At 41.3% G+C, this 16,095-nt stretch overlaps 1 protein-coding gene across 2 annotated transcripts in view; it reads left to right on the top strand.

Annotated features, from left to right (window-relative positions):
• RBBP7 (RB binding protein 7, chromatin remodeling factor) overlaps positions 1 to 15,260 on the top strand; it is a 98,948-nt gene extending 83,688 nt beyond the window's left edge. For both annotated transcript variants that reach the window (XM_086934260.1, XM_086934259.1), the window contains exons 9-12: positions 4,069 to 4,145; positions 4,781 to 4,838; positions 5,966 to 6,076; positions 14,701 to 15,260. In XM_086934260.1, coding sequence (XP_086790386.1) covers positions 4,069 to 4,145; positions 4,781 to 4,838; positions 5,966 to 6,076; positions 14,701 to 14,766 — 312 coding nt within the window. In that variant the 3' untranslated portion in view covers positions 14,767 to 15,260. The remainder of the gene's footprint in view (positions 1 to 4,068; positions 4,146 to 4,780; positions 4,839 to 5,965; positions 6,077 to 14,700) is intronic.
• The last annotated feature ends 835 nt before the right edge of the window (positions 15,261 to 16,095 follow it).

The raw sequence follows: 16,095 nt of genomic DNA, 5'->3' as shown, positions 1-16,095 counted from the left end.
CTCTCGTCCTCCCTCTCTCCTTCCCTCGCTCTACCTCGCCCTCACTCTCCTGCCATCACTCTCCCTCTCCCTCCCTGTCTCTCGCCCTCCCTCCACCTTGCCCGTGTGTGCCCGGGCTGAGACAGCTTCTGGGCAGGCACACCCACAAACACAGCCTCACCGGAGCACTTCACACGTCTTCAAAAGACAATTCGTATGTTTGAGGCTCTGTCACCTCTTAGCCCCCCTGCAGCCCCACTCTGACGACGAAGGGAATCGCCCGGCCCCCACAGAGCAGCAGTCTGAGTCGCGCTGCCGCAGGGGTTTTTGCTGACACAAAAAAAAAAATTTAAACACTGCTACATGTCTGCAAGGGCCGCCAGGGAAGGCTTGCCGGGCCGCCCCTGACCCGCGGGCCGTACTATGAGTACCCTTGCACTAGTGGAACCCAGAAGGACAATCTATGGCTAGGTTCAATATCTTAGGACTACAAAAACACCTGTCATATCTTGTTGAATTCCTTTGCTGCTTCTTGTGCTACTCTGCATTCCTCCGTGCTCTCATGAGATTCTTGACAGTGTTACAGAAAGGTGTGACACCTTTAATTTGGGCTATACCAGTGACTCGACTCCCTGTAATCCTTTTCCCTAAACCCTAGCGTAATATTTGTTTATACTCTGTCTGACGAGGTTACTATAAGCCCTCTGCTGAAGTGGATTATTTTATGATTTATGTACCATTAACTATCTAACCTCCTCAATTGCGGCTGGATGTAGTTGTTGTGTTTTATCTAGGACCCCGATCAATATTGTGACCTTATGCCCCTATACGGCTATAATCAATACATATCCCTATAATGGCATAAACGATCAGAGCCATATTTCAGTATCTCGTCTCTGCAGCTCATTAAAGTACATGACACAGCAGAAGCCACTTCCTTAGATTCCTAGATAACACGCCGAGTTCTTTCAACAGATAAAACCCAGCAACCTGGGAAAGCCCCGCTTGCTTTGTTTTGATTAGTAATAGAACTCTGACGAGCACTGTAAGAACGACCAGTTCTTAGTGACATCTTTATTGACGTCTTGTGTCCAAAAACCTACGTCAAACAAGGCACCTTTCAGGTATAAATAATACCAACGTTGCCTTAAGCAAATGCGATGGTGGTGGTGAATACAGGAGCAGAACAGCTGTCCCTTGCCGAGCCCAGCAGATGCGAGAAGCCCACGGACGCTGCCACTCCTCCTCCTTGACGCGCTGAGAAAGACGCTGTCTTTTCTCCTGCCGAGAAAATCCAGCTCCGGGGTTTTCAGCCTACCCTTGCGGGTGACTGGAATATCGAGTCCTGAGAGGAGATACCAGACCTCCAACATTCTATTCCAGAGGTACGGTGTATACTAAATCCTTAGAGAGAATTCTTGAAGCAAACCCTTGGCAAAACTAACTTAAACTGCTACTACCTTACTCCCTCCCAAGTATTAGGCTTAGGTCAGGTACACCGGGGTAGGCATAGTTAGAAGCACCAGTTGAGGACGTTAGCCAAATGTATATATGAATGTATATATTTTATTCATTTCAACTGTCATATGGTTAAGAAACCATATCAATGCTTTTACAGTATTATTTCGCAATACTCCTTTTTACTGTACGCACTTTTTATAATAACAAGTCTTGCAATTGTGGCAATTCATTTCTCTTGCATGAGAAGGAAGACTGTTCAATAAATAATACCTTTTATTGAAAACGCCCGTCTCTCTATTCTCTGCATACTGGTGAAAGTAATCTGCACAACTGACTGAGTGAAATAGCTGTCTATTGTTTCACACGACTCTAGAGATTGACTCTTATTCTGAGGAGCAAAGTTGTCATGTTAATGCGGTTGTTGGAAAACTGAATCCCTTCTTGTCTGAGTCAGGGAAGCTGATCACTTCCTATTCAGTCAAGAAAGTTTCCAGTGACCTCTGAGCTAGCTGGTACAAACCCAATTAAGTCTAACATAGTCAGTAGAGACCTAGAAGACCGCACTCCTACGTCTACACTGCTGTTTATGTTATTCCAATGCGCAGGGCCTATAGGGAAAATAGGAACTACACTACATAGTTGTCTGTTCTAGCACCTAAAAACCTAGACTGCGGAGTCGCCAAGTGTTTGGTTAAACTCTGGCATGGCTGATTTTTTTTTTTTTTTTTTTTTTTTTTTTTTTTTTTACTAGTGGTTGGGCTTCTGATCACTCCCATTATTTCAGGGTTGTTCAAACGATCTTTGTGAAAGGTGCTAAAATTCAGCATTCCCCTCGCTGTAACATTACTTATTAAGTAACAAATGTACCTTAAGCGGGCACTGGTAACGCTCATTCCTGTAAAATGGATGTACACACTCGAAGTGATATGGTAATACTGGTTAGAGAGGAATTTTCTACTTTCTGGTTAGCACACAAAAAATAAAATGCATCAAAACATTGACGAGAAGCTCTTAGACCTCTAATGTTTAAAATTATATTTGCGGTTTCGTTATAAGTGATTGTAATGCAGTTGAGGTTACATGGATCCACCACCTACCTCTGGGCAGCCCTTTTTTTCTGCTTTTTCTTTTCAGTGACTTGGGCCCTAATTAAAAGTTGGACAAAATTCCATGTGGTGATTCTCAGCGGCTGGAGTTACCATAACTGACCAGAGTTCTTCACGTGGAATCTTGCCTAATACAACCCTGAAACTATGGGCAGGGGCAATAAATGCAAATATTGAATTATGGTGTGAGATTCTGCACTGCAGTAACTATTCTGTCTGACGGATTTAACACCCATTGATACAGCACACACAATCTTCCAGTGGTTACCCTTGTTCTTATTACATTGGTGGTGTAGCGTTGGAAGTGGAGGGGGCGGTATTGTACATTCAAGTGCGTGATACTGCATAGTCCAGTTTTGATACACAGCTGCTTAGTAGCCAGTTATTTTTAGTTCATGTGATCCTGCTTCCAGGCAAGCTGCACACTGCACTTTCGGCCACCCCATAGGTCCCAGTCAACTGACTTCTATAAATAGTGTGGCTTGTCTGTCTAATCCATTCTTTCCCTTCCATGAGGAACAGAATTATTAAGCATTTTAGTGCACCTTTCCAGTATTTGAGGAACAGAGGTAACATTTTCTTAATTCACTTATTTTACCCTGCCACTTTCTCCTCCCATAACCTACCCACAGGGAAACCCCAGGCTTCTCTTGTCAAACATATTTATCCAGAGGGGACAGTTTCCTTTTTCTCTTTTTCTAATGAGGATTGAGTTGCGTAGTCTCTAAAGAGGTGACACCAGGAAAGTGATTTAATGCTAAAACACAACTTGAAGATTCCAGCAGGGATTGTTCAGAAAATGCAAGCAGATTTCTGCTATCGTACTAATTAGCTGTGAATAAAGGCCCACGAGAAGTTGGGGATTCACCACACAGGTTTCAATGTAGCAGTGCGCTCTCCCTTGCCAAAACAGGAACACTTTGAATTTGATTTCTTCACCATGACAGCCACATTTCGAGGATCCTGCATGCAGATGTTGACCAGCAAACCTAGTTTAAAGAAGAATTAATTGATTCTCCTTCGTATGTTGTATGGCAAGATACAGAAGATCAGTGGAGTATAACCTTCCTCCGTTAGACATGTTTTACCAAATTATCTTTTCTACAAGAAATTGGAATGAGAATTGCTTGATGTCACTATGGACGCCCAGGTCACATTGGTGACTTAATTTGCCCAAGGGACTCTAGTGTAAGGCAATTATTTAAAAATGATCTACTTAATTAAGAGTTTCTCTGCCTAACATGGAGGCAGTTTGCTCAGATTGTCTTCTGGTGGTGCATGTACCACAAAAGAGTGCCTGTACTTTAGCTAGGTTGCTGAAGAAAATAAATCTTGTAGGTGATTAAAGCAATTCTGAAAATTTACTTTTGGCTCACAGCGTAGCCAGAGATGGAAAACGAGTAAAGAGGATTGTATGGTTGAATTTTCAAGAATTAATGTGACCATATAATTGGTGCTCGAAATATATCTGAATGTACACTGTTTGTGCACTACGGTTTTAAAGTCTTCATTTTTTTTCCAGGTTCACTGGTCTCCTCACAACGAAACAATTCTTGCGTCAAGTGGAACAGACCGAAGGCTTAATGTATGGGATTTGAGGTAAGTACTGTTCAGCCCTGGTTGAGTTGATAATAAGCAAGTTAAAATATTTGAAGAGATTCAGTTTAAAACTGTGAACTCAGTCTGGGTGAATGATTTTGAACGGATCACAAGTAGATCGAGATATGAAAATATTTTATTTGAGCCAGGACATTGGACAAGTGTACAGCAATTGATTTGTGTGTCTGTGTTCAAAATGACATCTCTTCTTCAAATAAAGTAGAACGCAGTTGGTGGTTGCTGTTTGTCTGGAGTTGGGTGTCCCTCAAACTTGTCTCATATCTATTGAATGAGCGCTGTACTCACTGTGCTGCTGGACAATGGGTGAAGTGCTTTCTCCCTCTTTCTTGTAAGTTATATGCTCATACGTTTGCTGTTTTACGGACTAAGTGACATCGACTCTTGTGTCCTCTTAATCCAAGGGTTATTGCTCGAACAAATGATGAGTCTGGTTACTGAATCTTAGACCTGGAGAGTCCTAAAGGAATGGAAAGAAAACTATGTAAAGCTGTGCAGACTGTGTTTTTTTTAAACACTAGAATCCCTAACTGTATGCATATAAACTGTCGAAACCGAACTTCACTGACTGCTGAATTGTTTGACTAAGAATTTAATGACCAAGTCTTCTTTTACAGTAAAATTGGAGAAGAGCAGTCCTCTGAAGATGCGGAGGATGGACCACCTGAACTTTTGGTATGCCAGTTGCTTCAAATCTTTGAGCTACATGGAGCTTGTGTATTATAAATGCTCTTTGTTTAGAATCTTTATATAATGGTTGTGAGTTCTCAGATCTCATTTGTTATAATAAAAAAAATGAAGGCAAGTATGTGACTCCCTTGGCTGAAGTATTATGTCTTTGACTCCTCCACACCAATCCCAACCTCTCTGAAGAGATGGGTGCACTTTGTTTGCATATCTGTTCAGTCATGGAAAGTGTTAAATAAATTAGATTGTACTCTTCCCAGGAAATATTTTCAGACTCTCTTGCAGATGCAAGAACTCCATTCATGCATATGGTGTATAAATGTTTCTGCACATTCCCATGTAAAATACTCCCAGTATGTATTTATGGAGTATGGTTCATTATAAAGAAGAAAATTAGCTTCTAAATTGTACTGTACTACTTGGTTATAAATGTAATTCCATACACTTAGCACTCTTATGGATCTTGCTAATGTATGATAGTGCTTTATCCAAGTCATTTATTCGCCGTTGGTGTTAATTTTCGCTTTGACTTAGTATCATTTGAGGCGCTTGTCCTTGTCTTGCACAATGAGTATATTTCAGCCTATTTCAAAGGCAGTATCTTTCCAGTGATAAAAGTTTCACCGAGTCGCAGCCAGTGGTATTTGCCTTATATTGCTCATGTGTTCTTATTTAAGAGCTGTATTCAGATTCCTCCTTGTATACAGTAACTGAAAAATTGCGACTCAAGAAAGTAATGTTTGATTAAACATCTTAACTTCCACTTTTACTTTATTATTTACATTAGCCTGATTATTGTCGTGCTACTCTTTCCTTGTTGTAATAGGCTATTATTTTTTATTTAGAGGGCAGTACAGTTGTCACTAATGGTTGATCAAGTGTGGATGTAGGTCAAGTACTGTTCGTTTCTCGAGCCCTCCTTCCCTGGAAGTTCCGTGCTTGTATGCTTGCTTTCTCTGTTTTTATAAAGAAAAATAAACTTGTTCTTTACTGGAGGACTTCAAAACCTAGATTTAGTTCTAAGCAGGATGGGGAGTAGCAACTTAACATCTGAAATGGCATCAAGCCTATTTCCCATGTGTAGGTTCCTGATTTAATTTTTGTTCTTTTGACAGTTTATCCATGGAGGACACACGGCAAAGATTTCAGATTTCAGTTGGAATCCCAATGAACCGTGGGTGATTTGCTCTGTATCCGAAGACAATATCATGCAAATCTGGCAGATGGTAAGCGTGTGGTGTGTGTGTTTTGCCGCTTTTGGATAAAATGATAACTTTAAATGTTCTCTTCCCCAGGGAGTCTTTTCTCTTGCTGCTTGAAGCTATGTAATGGTTTTGTTAGTACTGCATTTATCAGTTGATAAAGATCTAGCATTGCCTAGAAATTAACCTTTCCTTCCATCACTTCCAAAGCTTATTGGAGCATCTGTACAATTTTTGAATGTCAACTGATAAAATGATGTACAGAAACGGATCATGTCAGTTAGGATGCCACTTTCGCAAGAGTTTGACACGTGTATCTTAAATTATTAACTAAGGCTGTTTGCTTTCTTTAAGTTCCTTCAGTTCACCCAGTGAGATCCTGTACCAAAGTGGGTAACTTATCAACTAGAGAATACGCGTGTACATTTCACTCGGACTCAGACCTAAGCTCCATGTAGTCCCTTTTTACTGCTGGTCAAAGGTTATCTTGTCCTTTACATGTTTATGGTTTAAGCATGTATTTGCTTTGTACTTCTTTCAGTCTTTTTGGGACTACTCTGTGCCTTTTCTGGTATTCTTCCACATCTGGCTAATCCTGTCCATGAGGACAAAGCATTTTAATGATTAAACACTTTCCATTCACTAACTTTCTGCCACTGATCCTTATATATAGTTAATTGCTTGCAAAGTCTAATGTTCAATCACTCTTGTTACAGAGGAGATCTTATTCCTGGAAGGGTCATGCTAATGCTTGGATGAATAGCACCTAGTCCTTTGGTAGCAGTTCTGGTACAAGACCTGTGTGCTTTATTTTAGGAGACTACCAGAGGTGCTGTCCAAGCAGAACTTCCTATTTTTTTTCTTTTCAAAAACCTTTATTGGGAAAACACAGCACAGTTACAGGATTCCACAGTAGCAAGGGTTTAAGCACAATTGTACAATACAGCAGAGGCCATCTTGAACTCGTGACACTTGGGGAGAATGTCGGGGAGAGTTGTTGTATAACCACGAGAGGTGAAAACACAACAGAGAGGCACCATGAGTAAAGGAAATGGGCAGAGGGGGTGGAGGCTAGCATGAGCATAAAGGAAAAGCAGCTCATGGACCTACACCGGCGCCCGCCGCGGGTTGGGAACTTCTTATCTTTAAGTCCAGAGCTGAAGATTCCCTATTGACCCACGTTACAAAAAGACTGCCTACAGCTCAAGGCACACATGTCCAGGGAAATGCATCTTCGATATTTGTACATGATCTGTGCAAACAGCAAAGGTGTCTGTCACAGAAGTACGCAGTCACTGGACTGGCAGTTGAGGCTTAAGCAAAGGCAGGCTACTTTCTAGTGCTTAGGCCTAGCGCCAGCCATCTGCTGTGGTAATTTTGAGTGAGGGATAAATATTTCGTAAAAATTGCATTCTGTGGAAATTTGCTGCTTTTAGAATTAAGATTAGACAATTTATTTGATTCCAAATTTCCTGTGAGATAGTCCACGTCTCAATTGTGTGTCACTTCTGAGCCATTTCTGAAAATGGCAGTCTCTTTTGCTATGCCTAATCTGGTATTCCAGTATCGAACTGATCTTATTGTAGTGTTCTCAATAAGAACTTCAACCAGCTTTTAGCTCCTCCTTACTCCTTTGGCATAAAAATTCTTTATAAACCGGGGTACTCTGGTGTCAGACCAACTTGTAGAGGCTTTAAAAGATAGTCCACGTCTCAATTGTGTGTCACTTCTGAGCCATTTCTGAAAATGGCAGTCTCTTTTGCTATGCCTAATCTGGTATTCCAGTATCGAACTGATCTTATTGTAGTGTTCTCAATAAGAACTTCAACCAGCTTTTAGCTCCTCCTTACTCCTTTGGCATAAAAATTCTTTAAAAACCGGGGTACTCTGGTGTCAGACCAACTTGTAGAGGCTTTAAAAGATAGTCCACGTCTCAATTGTGTGTCACTTCTGAGCCATTTCTGAAAATGGCAGTCTCTTTTGCTATGCCTAATCTGTTATTCCAGTATCAAACTGATTTTATTGTAGTGTTCTCAATAAGAACTTCAACCAGCTTTTAGCTCCTCCTTACTCCTTTGGCATACAAATTCTTTAAAAACCGGTGTTCTCTGTTGTCAGACCAACTTGTAGAGGCTTTAAAACACTTAATATGGGGGTCAACATTAGCCCAAGTTTTAGAAGTATCCTGGTTCATAAAATCTTCCAGGCCAGAATAGCAATTTATTCACCATCTTTGCACCAGGAACGGTTGATCTAATAGCCTAGTATCTTCTAGCTGGGTAGACCGATTTCACATTAAATATAATATGATTTAAACTGTTTATCCCTCCTCTTATAAGCTCAGGATAGTTTTAGATGCAACTTTCTTCTATGATTTTAATCAGATGCATAAAATCCAAAATACTATTCTTTCCACATCGGACGTATACAATTATCTAATATATTCTGATGACTTGAGATTATATAAAATTTTCTAATATAGTGTGATGAATGAAGATCATAAAAGCAAGATGGAAAATGTGCAGAATTTGCAAAATGGAGATCTGGCAATGTGATGCACCCTTCCTTGTTGGTTTATATACTTATGTAATGCTCGGTGTGGTGATTTAATAGCCATATAAAACCAGGCCTGCCCCTCATTTTTTTTTAACAAAAAAAAAAGGTAATGTGCAAAAAGCATGGAAGTGTGGAAAAGACTACTTTGAATAAAGTGAATACTGACATTCGAATTAGTGTACCTCTACCTATAATTGAGTGGGTGGAGGATCCCCATTTTTTGTTTTATAAAAATAGGGAGTTATTGCTGTATTAGAGGTCTATAAGTCAATTCATATAGATGATAACCATTGCAAATATACATATCCCTAAATACTGCTTCGGTTTTGAACCTCTACAGCAGAAGCATACTGTAATCTGCATAAAGTTTAATTATTAAATTTTTTCCTCCATTAATTAGAGCTTTAATTTGGTTATTTTAGTCTAACAGCGTTTGCTAGGGGCTTGATTTAATAATAAAAATAACCATTGGGAAGTAATGGGCATCCCTGCCTAGTGCCGCGACTGACTTTGCTCACAACCTGGTCAATAGAATTCACAGTTAGGACTGTGATAAACTGAGAGGAAAGCCCAAATGGTTTCAAAATCTAAAAAAGGCTTTCGCAACAAACCAGATCAAAGGCTTTCTATATCTATATATCTATATCTATCCAGTCCTGCTCCCAAAGAAGAAGGCACGCACACGAAGCTGTCAGGATATGGCTTATTTATTGCATGGGTCTCCCTCGACCCCGAACTCAGAGAGACGCGTTTCGCCTTCGCAGAAGGCTTTCTCAATCTAATTGGTGCCAAAAATGCATAGGTATTTAAAGCCCTTCCCACCAAGCGCAGGCATCAACATAGAAAAAATACTCTTGCGAAGAGATCTTTACATTAATACCAGCATAAATGCAGTATTGTAAATGCCTATGGCATTACTGGTCAACGAATATGTAAAAAAATAAATATATACACACATATACACACACACACACACACAATATCACGAACTCCGCCAAGTCCCCAAACCAAACTCCAGGGAAATAACGAAACCGGACCCTCACGGATATTTTGCAAGCTTTTACATTTTATTCCATCCTTTGTGCATAGAACATGACGCGTTTCGGGACCTCCGCCCCTTGATCACATGACCTGGTCGATCGTACACCCATCACTCTTAAAGTGCTAATACACAGTCAGCTGACCCCACAGCCTGTGGAAATAAAAAACATACTTCAGCCTGGTTCAGTAGCGCTTGATTAGTCAAATACTTTTTGTACACTTACAAAAAAGTGCTTTGTGATCCAAAACAGATTTTAAGTTTGACCAAGCATTTGAAGAGTAGAAAACTAAACAATTTAAAAGAGAATATCACTCTTCTTTGTTTGTTCAGCTCTTGTTCCCAATGATTCCTCATGATGATTTCCATATAAATCAATTGATTAAAATATTAAATCAATTAGAAAAATAAACAATTTGTATATAACATGTTAAAATCATGTAAAAAAAATATATATATATATTCCGTGCAAATTCGCTATGTAATGTGCAAATTCCGCAAAAGGAAAACCTCATTGATTAAATGGGAACGCATAGTTTGGATCAGTTTTTCAAAATTGTGCCCCAGTGGGCATTTGCTGCTACATCTAACCACTGCATCCACACTGCTACAGTATTGGTTCAAAAGCTGGTGCACTTTAAGAGAATATCACAATCGTAATTGTGATAAACAAAACCCTATAACCTGGTGATTAAAATTGTTATTACTCCCTTCACCATGAGTTGAAGTTAAAAACGGGAGGCAGACTATTTACATGCTCAACTCAAATACATTGTTACCCCTTCACAAATCAGCAGTAACTGACAAAGTTGGGCCCAACCGGTATGAACAATTAGATCCCTAATAAAGACAAGAATGTAAGTCTTCCGTTTGATTCAAACCGTTGGGGGCCTTGGAATTCAGCTCCAGAATATAGCGTGTTTCCAAAACTCTCAATTGGGCCTCTCTGTCACCACCTCTACGAAGAGGCGGAACCATGTCAATGGCATAATACTGCAAACATCCTATATCCCCACCATGGCAAACCAGATCAAAGGCTTTCTTGGTGTTAACATATATATATATATATATATATATATATATATATATCTATATATATCGCTTCAGACTCCTTTGTTTCCCACGTGTGTCCACAAAAGTCACGGCACCACAGCAACAGTAAGTTTAAGTTATTTATTGTTCAAAACACCATGTGCAAATTGCAAGGAGAACGGCCTACGTGTTTCGACTATACCTAGTCTTCAACTGGACCATTTTATTTATATATATATATATATATATATATATATATATATATATATATATATATATATATATATATATATATATATATATATATATATATATATATTATACGTTGCTTTCGTTCGAGGATGCACACACGGACAGGCAAACCAAGCCTCCAGGGCCAAGTTCTTTATTAGGACAGAAAACAGCAACGCTCGCAGATATTTCCTCCACCTTCCCCAACGTGTTTCGGAGCTCCTTGCTCACGGGGGCTTCCGAGCAGATGCACAAGGAGACAGTTCCTTTTGGCTAAATATCGCCCTCCTATGGCGTTACGTCATTCTCAGCTTTGTGGGACTTGTATTCCTGGTGCTAAAATAATACCCTGATTGGGTTCTGCCTGGGAAGCAATTCAGTCAAACCCTCCATAGGGCCTCTGGTCACGTAGCCGTTCTGAAATAAACTCCAACTTGTCCTTCTGTTATACCGGTGGCGTAGGGCGCGTTCGAGCCTTGGGTTCCTGAAGCAGCTGTCGGCACATTGGCAATCCGTGCGAGACGTACTGGGCGGATCTAAATGCGGCGTGGCCCCAGGAGCTGAAGAGTGCGGTGCGGTTCAGTATGCTTACAGCATACGGGCCGTACCTTGCGGGAAACAAGCTGGCTGGTTCGTGGCAGCCGGACGCGGTGGCAAAGCGGCTCAATCCGGGGGGGGGGGGTGCGGCCCAGTCAGGATACGGTGCGGACTCCGGCTCAAATAAGCGGGGCCACATGATGTCGGGCGGCAATAGCACGGTCTTTAGGGCGGCAGGGTTTCGAGGCGCACTCTGCGACGGCTCCAGCGGGCAAGGACTCAGGCAGCCCAGCAACTCTCAGCAAAGGCGGGAGAAGAGCCCAATGGTCCTGGGTCTCAGTTCAGGGGGAAAGCTCGCTTCCAAGCCCTTGGAGATCGTGTGTTTGAAGCACAAGTCTTTTTAAAAAAAAAAAAATAGCAAGTCTTTGGAAAGTTCTTCCTCTCCTTTGGCAGCAAAGCAACCACTGCAAGCCAGTCCCCCAGGATAGGGACAGTCTTCCTCCTTCTGCTTTTCCGGTTCCTTCTCCTCAGGCAGAGGTTTCTTCTTGGTTCAAAGCAGGATCTGATTTCTTAGGAGCAGGGCTCCTTCTTTTATACACAAAATCCTTTGTTCTTGCAGGCTAAGTGGGCCTTTGCCTAATCCAGTCCAGTCCCTGAGCACTTTGTTTTGCAGACTCTGGCTTCTCCTTTCAGTGAGCAGGGCAGGGACATAAGTCGCTCCGCAGGAGATGGAGCCAGCATTGTGGTGGCAAGTCCAGTCCAGGAGTACTCTGTTGACAGTCTTCCCCTCTCTCTTCACGAGGTGCAGGGCGGAGACATCAGCCGCTCCCCAGGGGGCGAAGCCAGCATTGAGTTGGCAGAGCACAGCACTATTCAGTCACCCCCCCCCCCCCCCCATCCTGGTGTAATCTCTCTATTCACCACCTGTCAGCCCCAGCCTGTTTCCTGGAATTCCCCAGCTCTGTCACACACACAAACCAGACAGCAGATACACATCAGAGCAGAGGCCGGCTGAAATGGTTAGGCAAGCAAATACTAACTTTCTGAAAGTAGTATTTGCAAACACAGGATATTAAAATAAACTTTACTAAAAGAAGTATTTTATTATTCGGAGTTCAGGCATACTAAAATTGACTTCCTACCATGCTCTCGGAGTCTGTTAGGATTATAGTGTAATATTTCCAGCAGCCCATTCTGGCCTATGGAGAGCAGGTAGCCTTACAATAGTGAAAAACAAAAATGGCTGTTATTCACTATTAGGACATGCCACACACTTCCGGGCTTGTCCTACCTTATGCTTACAATGCACCCTGCCCTTGGGCCTACCATAGGGGTGACTAATATGAAGTTAAGGGAAGGTTTAGGGACTGGAAAGAAGGTGCACTTGCGCAGACAGCATGACCGTACCAGACTGCCCGCAGGTTCTGCATTGGCAGACCTTAGACACATTTTACCAGGCTGCTTCTGTGGGTGGCACAACCAGTGCTGCAAGCCCACCAGCAGCATTTGTATTTACACGCCCTGGCACTCCTGGTGCACTTTACTGGGGACTGACAGTAAACCAAATAAGCCAATCATGGAAACCAATCAATGTATACACTTTTCATAGGGAGCACTTGCACTGTGGCACTGGCACAGTGCCCTGAGCAGCTAACACCAGGAAAACATATGAGGCACATCAGCAAAAAAGTGGAAGGGAGACTCACGCCAAGGTGCCAGGTCCAACAATAGACATTACTTGGTACAGGTTGAAGACCATAGAAATCTGTTTGTTTCATTTTTGGGATGTTGATTAGGATTTCACTTTTTGGCCTTTATGGGCTTTTTTTGCCAGTGTTTCCGGTTTTAGCCTCCATTTCTTCCTCCTATTGAATGTCTGCACATACAAATCAGGCCTTTCATATATATCTGCCTTCTTGCCTCACCCACAGTCTACCCTACACACTGCTCCGAGGCCCACTGGTTATATCCTCATTCTGAAGTTCAGACTTCTTGCTCGGGTGCATTGTGCTGTTCCTCCCGTCGGACATCAAAAACGATAGGAAGGTTGGCCAGAGACTGAAATGAGTGATCAGTTGCAGTCATTTCACTTCTTGGTCTGTCTTAAGTTAGTTTGTGTGTATATCTGTGAGTTTATATATGTGTATAGAGCTCCCCTTTGTCTACCATTTTCACGCACAAATCTGAAGGCCAGGTAGGCAAGTACAGGTATGATTTTGTTGCTCTTGGATGTGTCGCTGCTGCTCTAACTGTTCAACCTCCCATCTTTGGGAGGCAACCCCTTCCTACCTCACCCACAAACCTAAACCTTGGGAGGTTGGTGAGGGCAAGCGAAAACTGGGATGAGTGACAAGTTCCACATGTTGATCAGGTGACCTGGAAATATGCATCAAGTTGCTTCTGGGGTGATTCTTGAGCTTCACATGCTGTACAAGAATGCACATGGAAACCTCAAACATTAGCTCCAAAGGCGACCAACCTTGGCCAAGCCATGGGGCATGGCTTTCATTTTATGTTCTGATTAAAACATTTAAAAGCCTGCACAGTTCAAAAGCAATCAGTCATTTTGTTTTTCAGAGTGCATTTTTTTTGAGACCATTTAATGTGGTGATTCAACATACTCTTGAGATGAAAAATGGTGCCTCATACATTTCAATCCAAGTGCTATTTAGAATACAGAATGGAGCATCAAACAGCGAAATCATGACACGAGATGCTCTGGGCGGCCTTCAAGCCCTCTCTATTTGAAGGAATTAGTGACAGTACTTGTTGCCTACAGTCTGAACAAGCAGACTTAAACTGGAAGGGAGCATGCATGGCCTTTATTCACAGAAAATATGCGAGGACCGTCTTTATTATGACTTAAATATGAATAAAACAGTGGTTTCTTTTTAGGAAACTTTTGATGGGTATGATTCGTTTTTAATGTTCTTGATATCTAATTAACTTAAAACTACATTTTAGTATCCAATACTCTACCTGTCCTTTACCAATGTGAATCAGGGCGATTTAAAGCAAATCATACGTGTAAACTGTTAGTAGATTCTTATTTTTCTTAGTAACATCAGTACAATGCAACAGTTTTCCTCTAATTTGCTGAACTCGTGGTGCTTTATTTTTAAATGAATTTTTACTGTTGATTAGCAGACATGTATGAAAGTAAACCATTTCTGTAGAATAGCATTTAATGTCTGGTCTCTATACTAGAAAGATGCTTAGAGTAGCTAACTTAATACATATATTTTTCTTCTAGGCTGAAAACATATACAACGATGAAGAACCTGACATAGCACCATCAGAACTAGAAGCTCAAGGCTGAAGATGTTTTTTTTTTTTTTCCTGTTAACTACCCGCCAGCTATCTGCCAGAAGGAGTGCTGGCTGTTGTGAAGTGGGTTACTGTTCACTTAAGTTATACATTTTTGCATACATTCACAACTTTTTTCTTGTTGAGTGTATAGCTTTTCAGATGCTTGGTTTGTCAAGCACTTACACAGCTTGTGTAGATGTTGGTACAAAAGGGATGGCGTACGCTATTCCTACCTATCTTAACCCAATCCTTAATGGTCTGGTATTCTCAGCACTTTGAAGTGAGCTATTTCATATTGTACAGATAGCTGTTTTGGGGAGGGGAGAAATGCAGCTGAGCATTGTGTATTGAATAATTTTGCAATATTTGTAAGAATTGCTCATTTTAATTCTTGGCGTCAGTGCTTAAATCCATCTTTCCTCCCCACGTTACCTTAAATAGTGTATCACTTTTTTCAGAACACTTGCCAATAGTCTTTACATAAATAAATCGCTTTTGGAATAACCTGTTTAATGACTCATTGTGGAAATGGCTGAGGGTACATTTTAATCACTTGTGCAACTAATGTTAAAGTTTAATTTAGCGCTGCAATGACCCTTATCTAGTTTCTCGCTTGACACCACCAAAAAATATATTTTTTCAGTGACGCTCTAAATGTTAAGGAACAGTCCAGAAACAGTCTGTTTTCGGAGGGAGGGGTGATTTTTCTCTTTTCTCCTTCTCTCCCCCTTCAACCTCTCTGCTCTCTTGATGTATCCACAATTTTCGCACTGTAACCCCCGGCCCTGGCGGCAGCAGTGGGCACTCGAACATGAGCACTGATTGGGGGAAAAAAAGGTTCTTTTTCCTGGCTTCCAGAACAAAGAAAAGGGCGTTTGTGTTTTTCCCTGCATGTAATATGGATTAAAACTTCATGTGCAAGCTGTATTGGAGTGCGCTTTTTCTTTGTTCCAGAAGCCAGGAAAGAGTGAGCCGTGTGTATGTATTATTTATATGGATACATATACATATACACATGCATATAGTGGTCTGTCTATACCAACATGACTTTACATGTTTTACTAATAATTTTGGATTCTCATGAATCGCCACACAACTCTCCTGAAAAAATCGTCATGTTTGAGTTCTCCACAGCAAGGTTTGTGCAGTTCCGTCAAGTAGGAGCAAAAGTAAGTTTCTTTTCTTTTCGAAGCAGCAGGAAAAAATTGGTAAAAAAAATTACTACCGTTAGGTACGAGATTAAAACTTTACTCAAGGAAGCAGTTTTAATAAATTGATGTTTAAAAAGTTCCCCTTGCATACTGTGCATTAGTCGCAGGCTTGGGCACTGGGCCTAATC

Source organism: Lissotriton vulgaris, chromosome 8, assembly GCF_964263255.1.
Source record: "Lissotriton vulgaris chromosome 8, aLisVul1.2, whole genome shotgun sequence".
Classification (NCBI taxonomy): Eukaryota; Metazoa; Chordata; class Amphibia; order Caudata; family Salamandridae; genus Lissotriton; species Lissotriton vulgaris.
The sequence above is the reverse complement of the archived record's forward strand: the minus strand, read 5'-3'. Positions and strand labels throughout refer to the sequence as shown.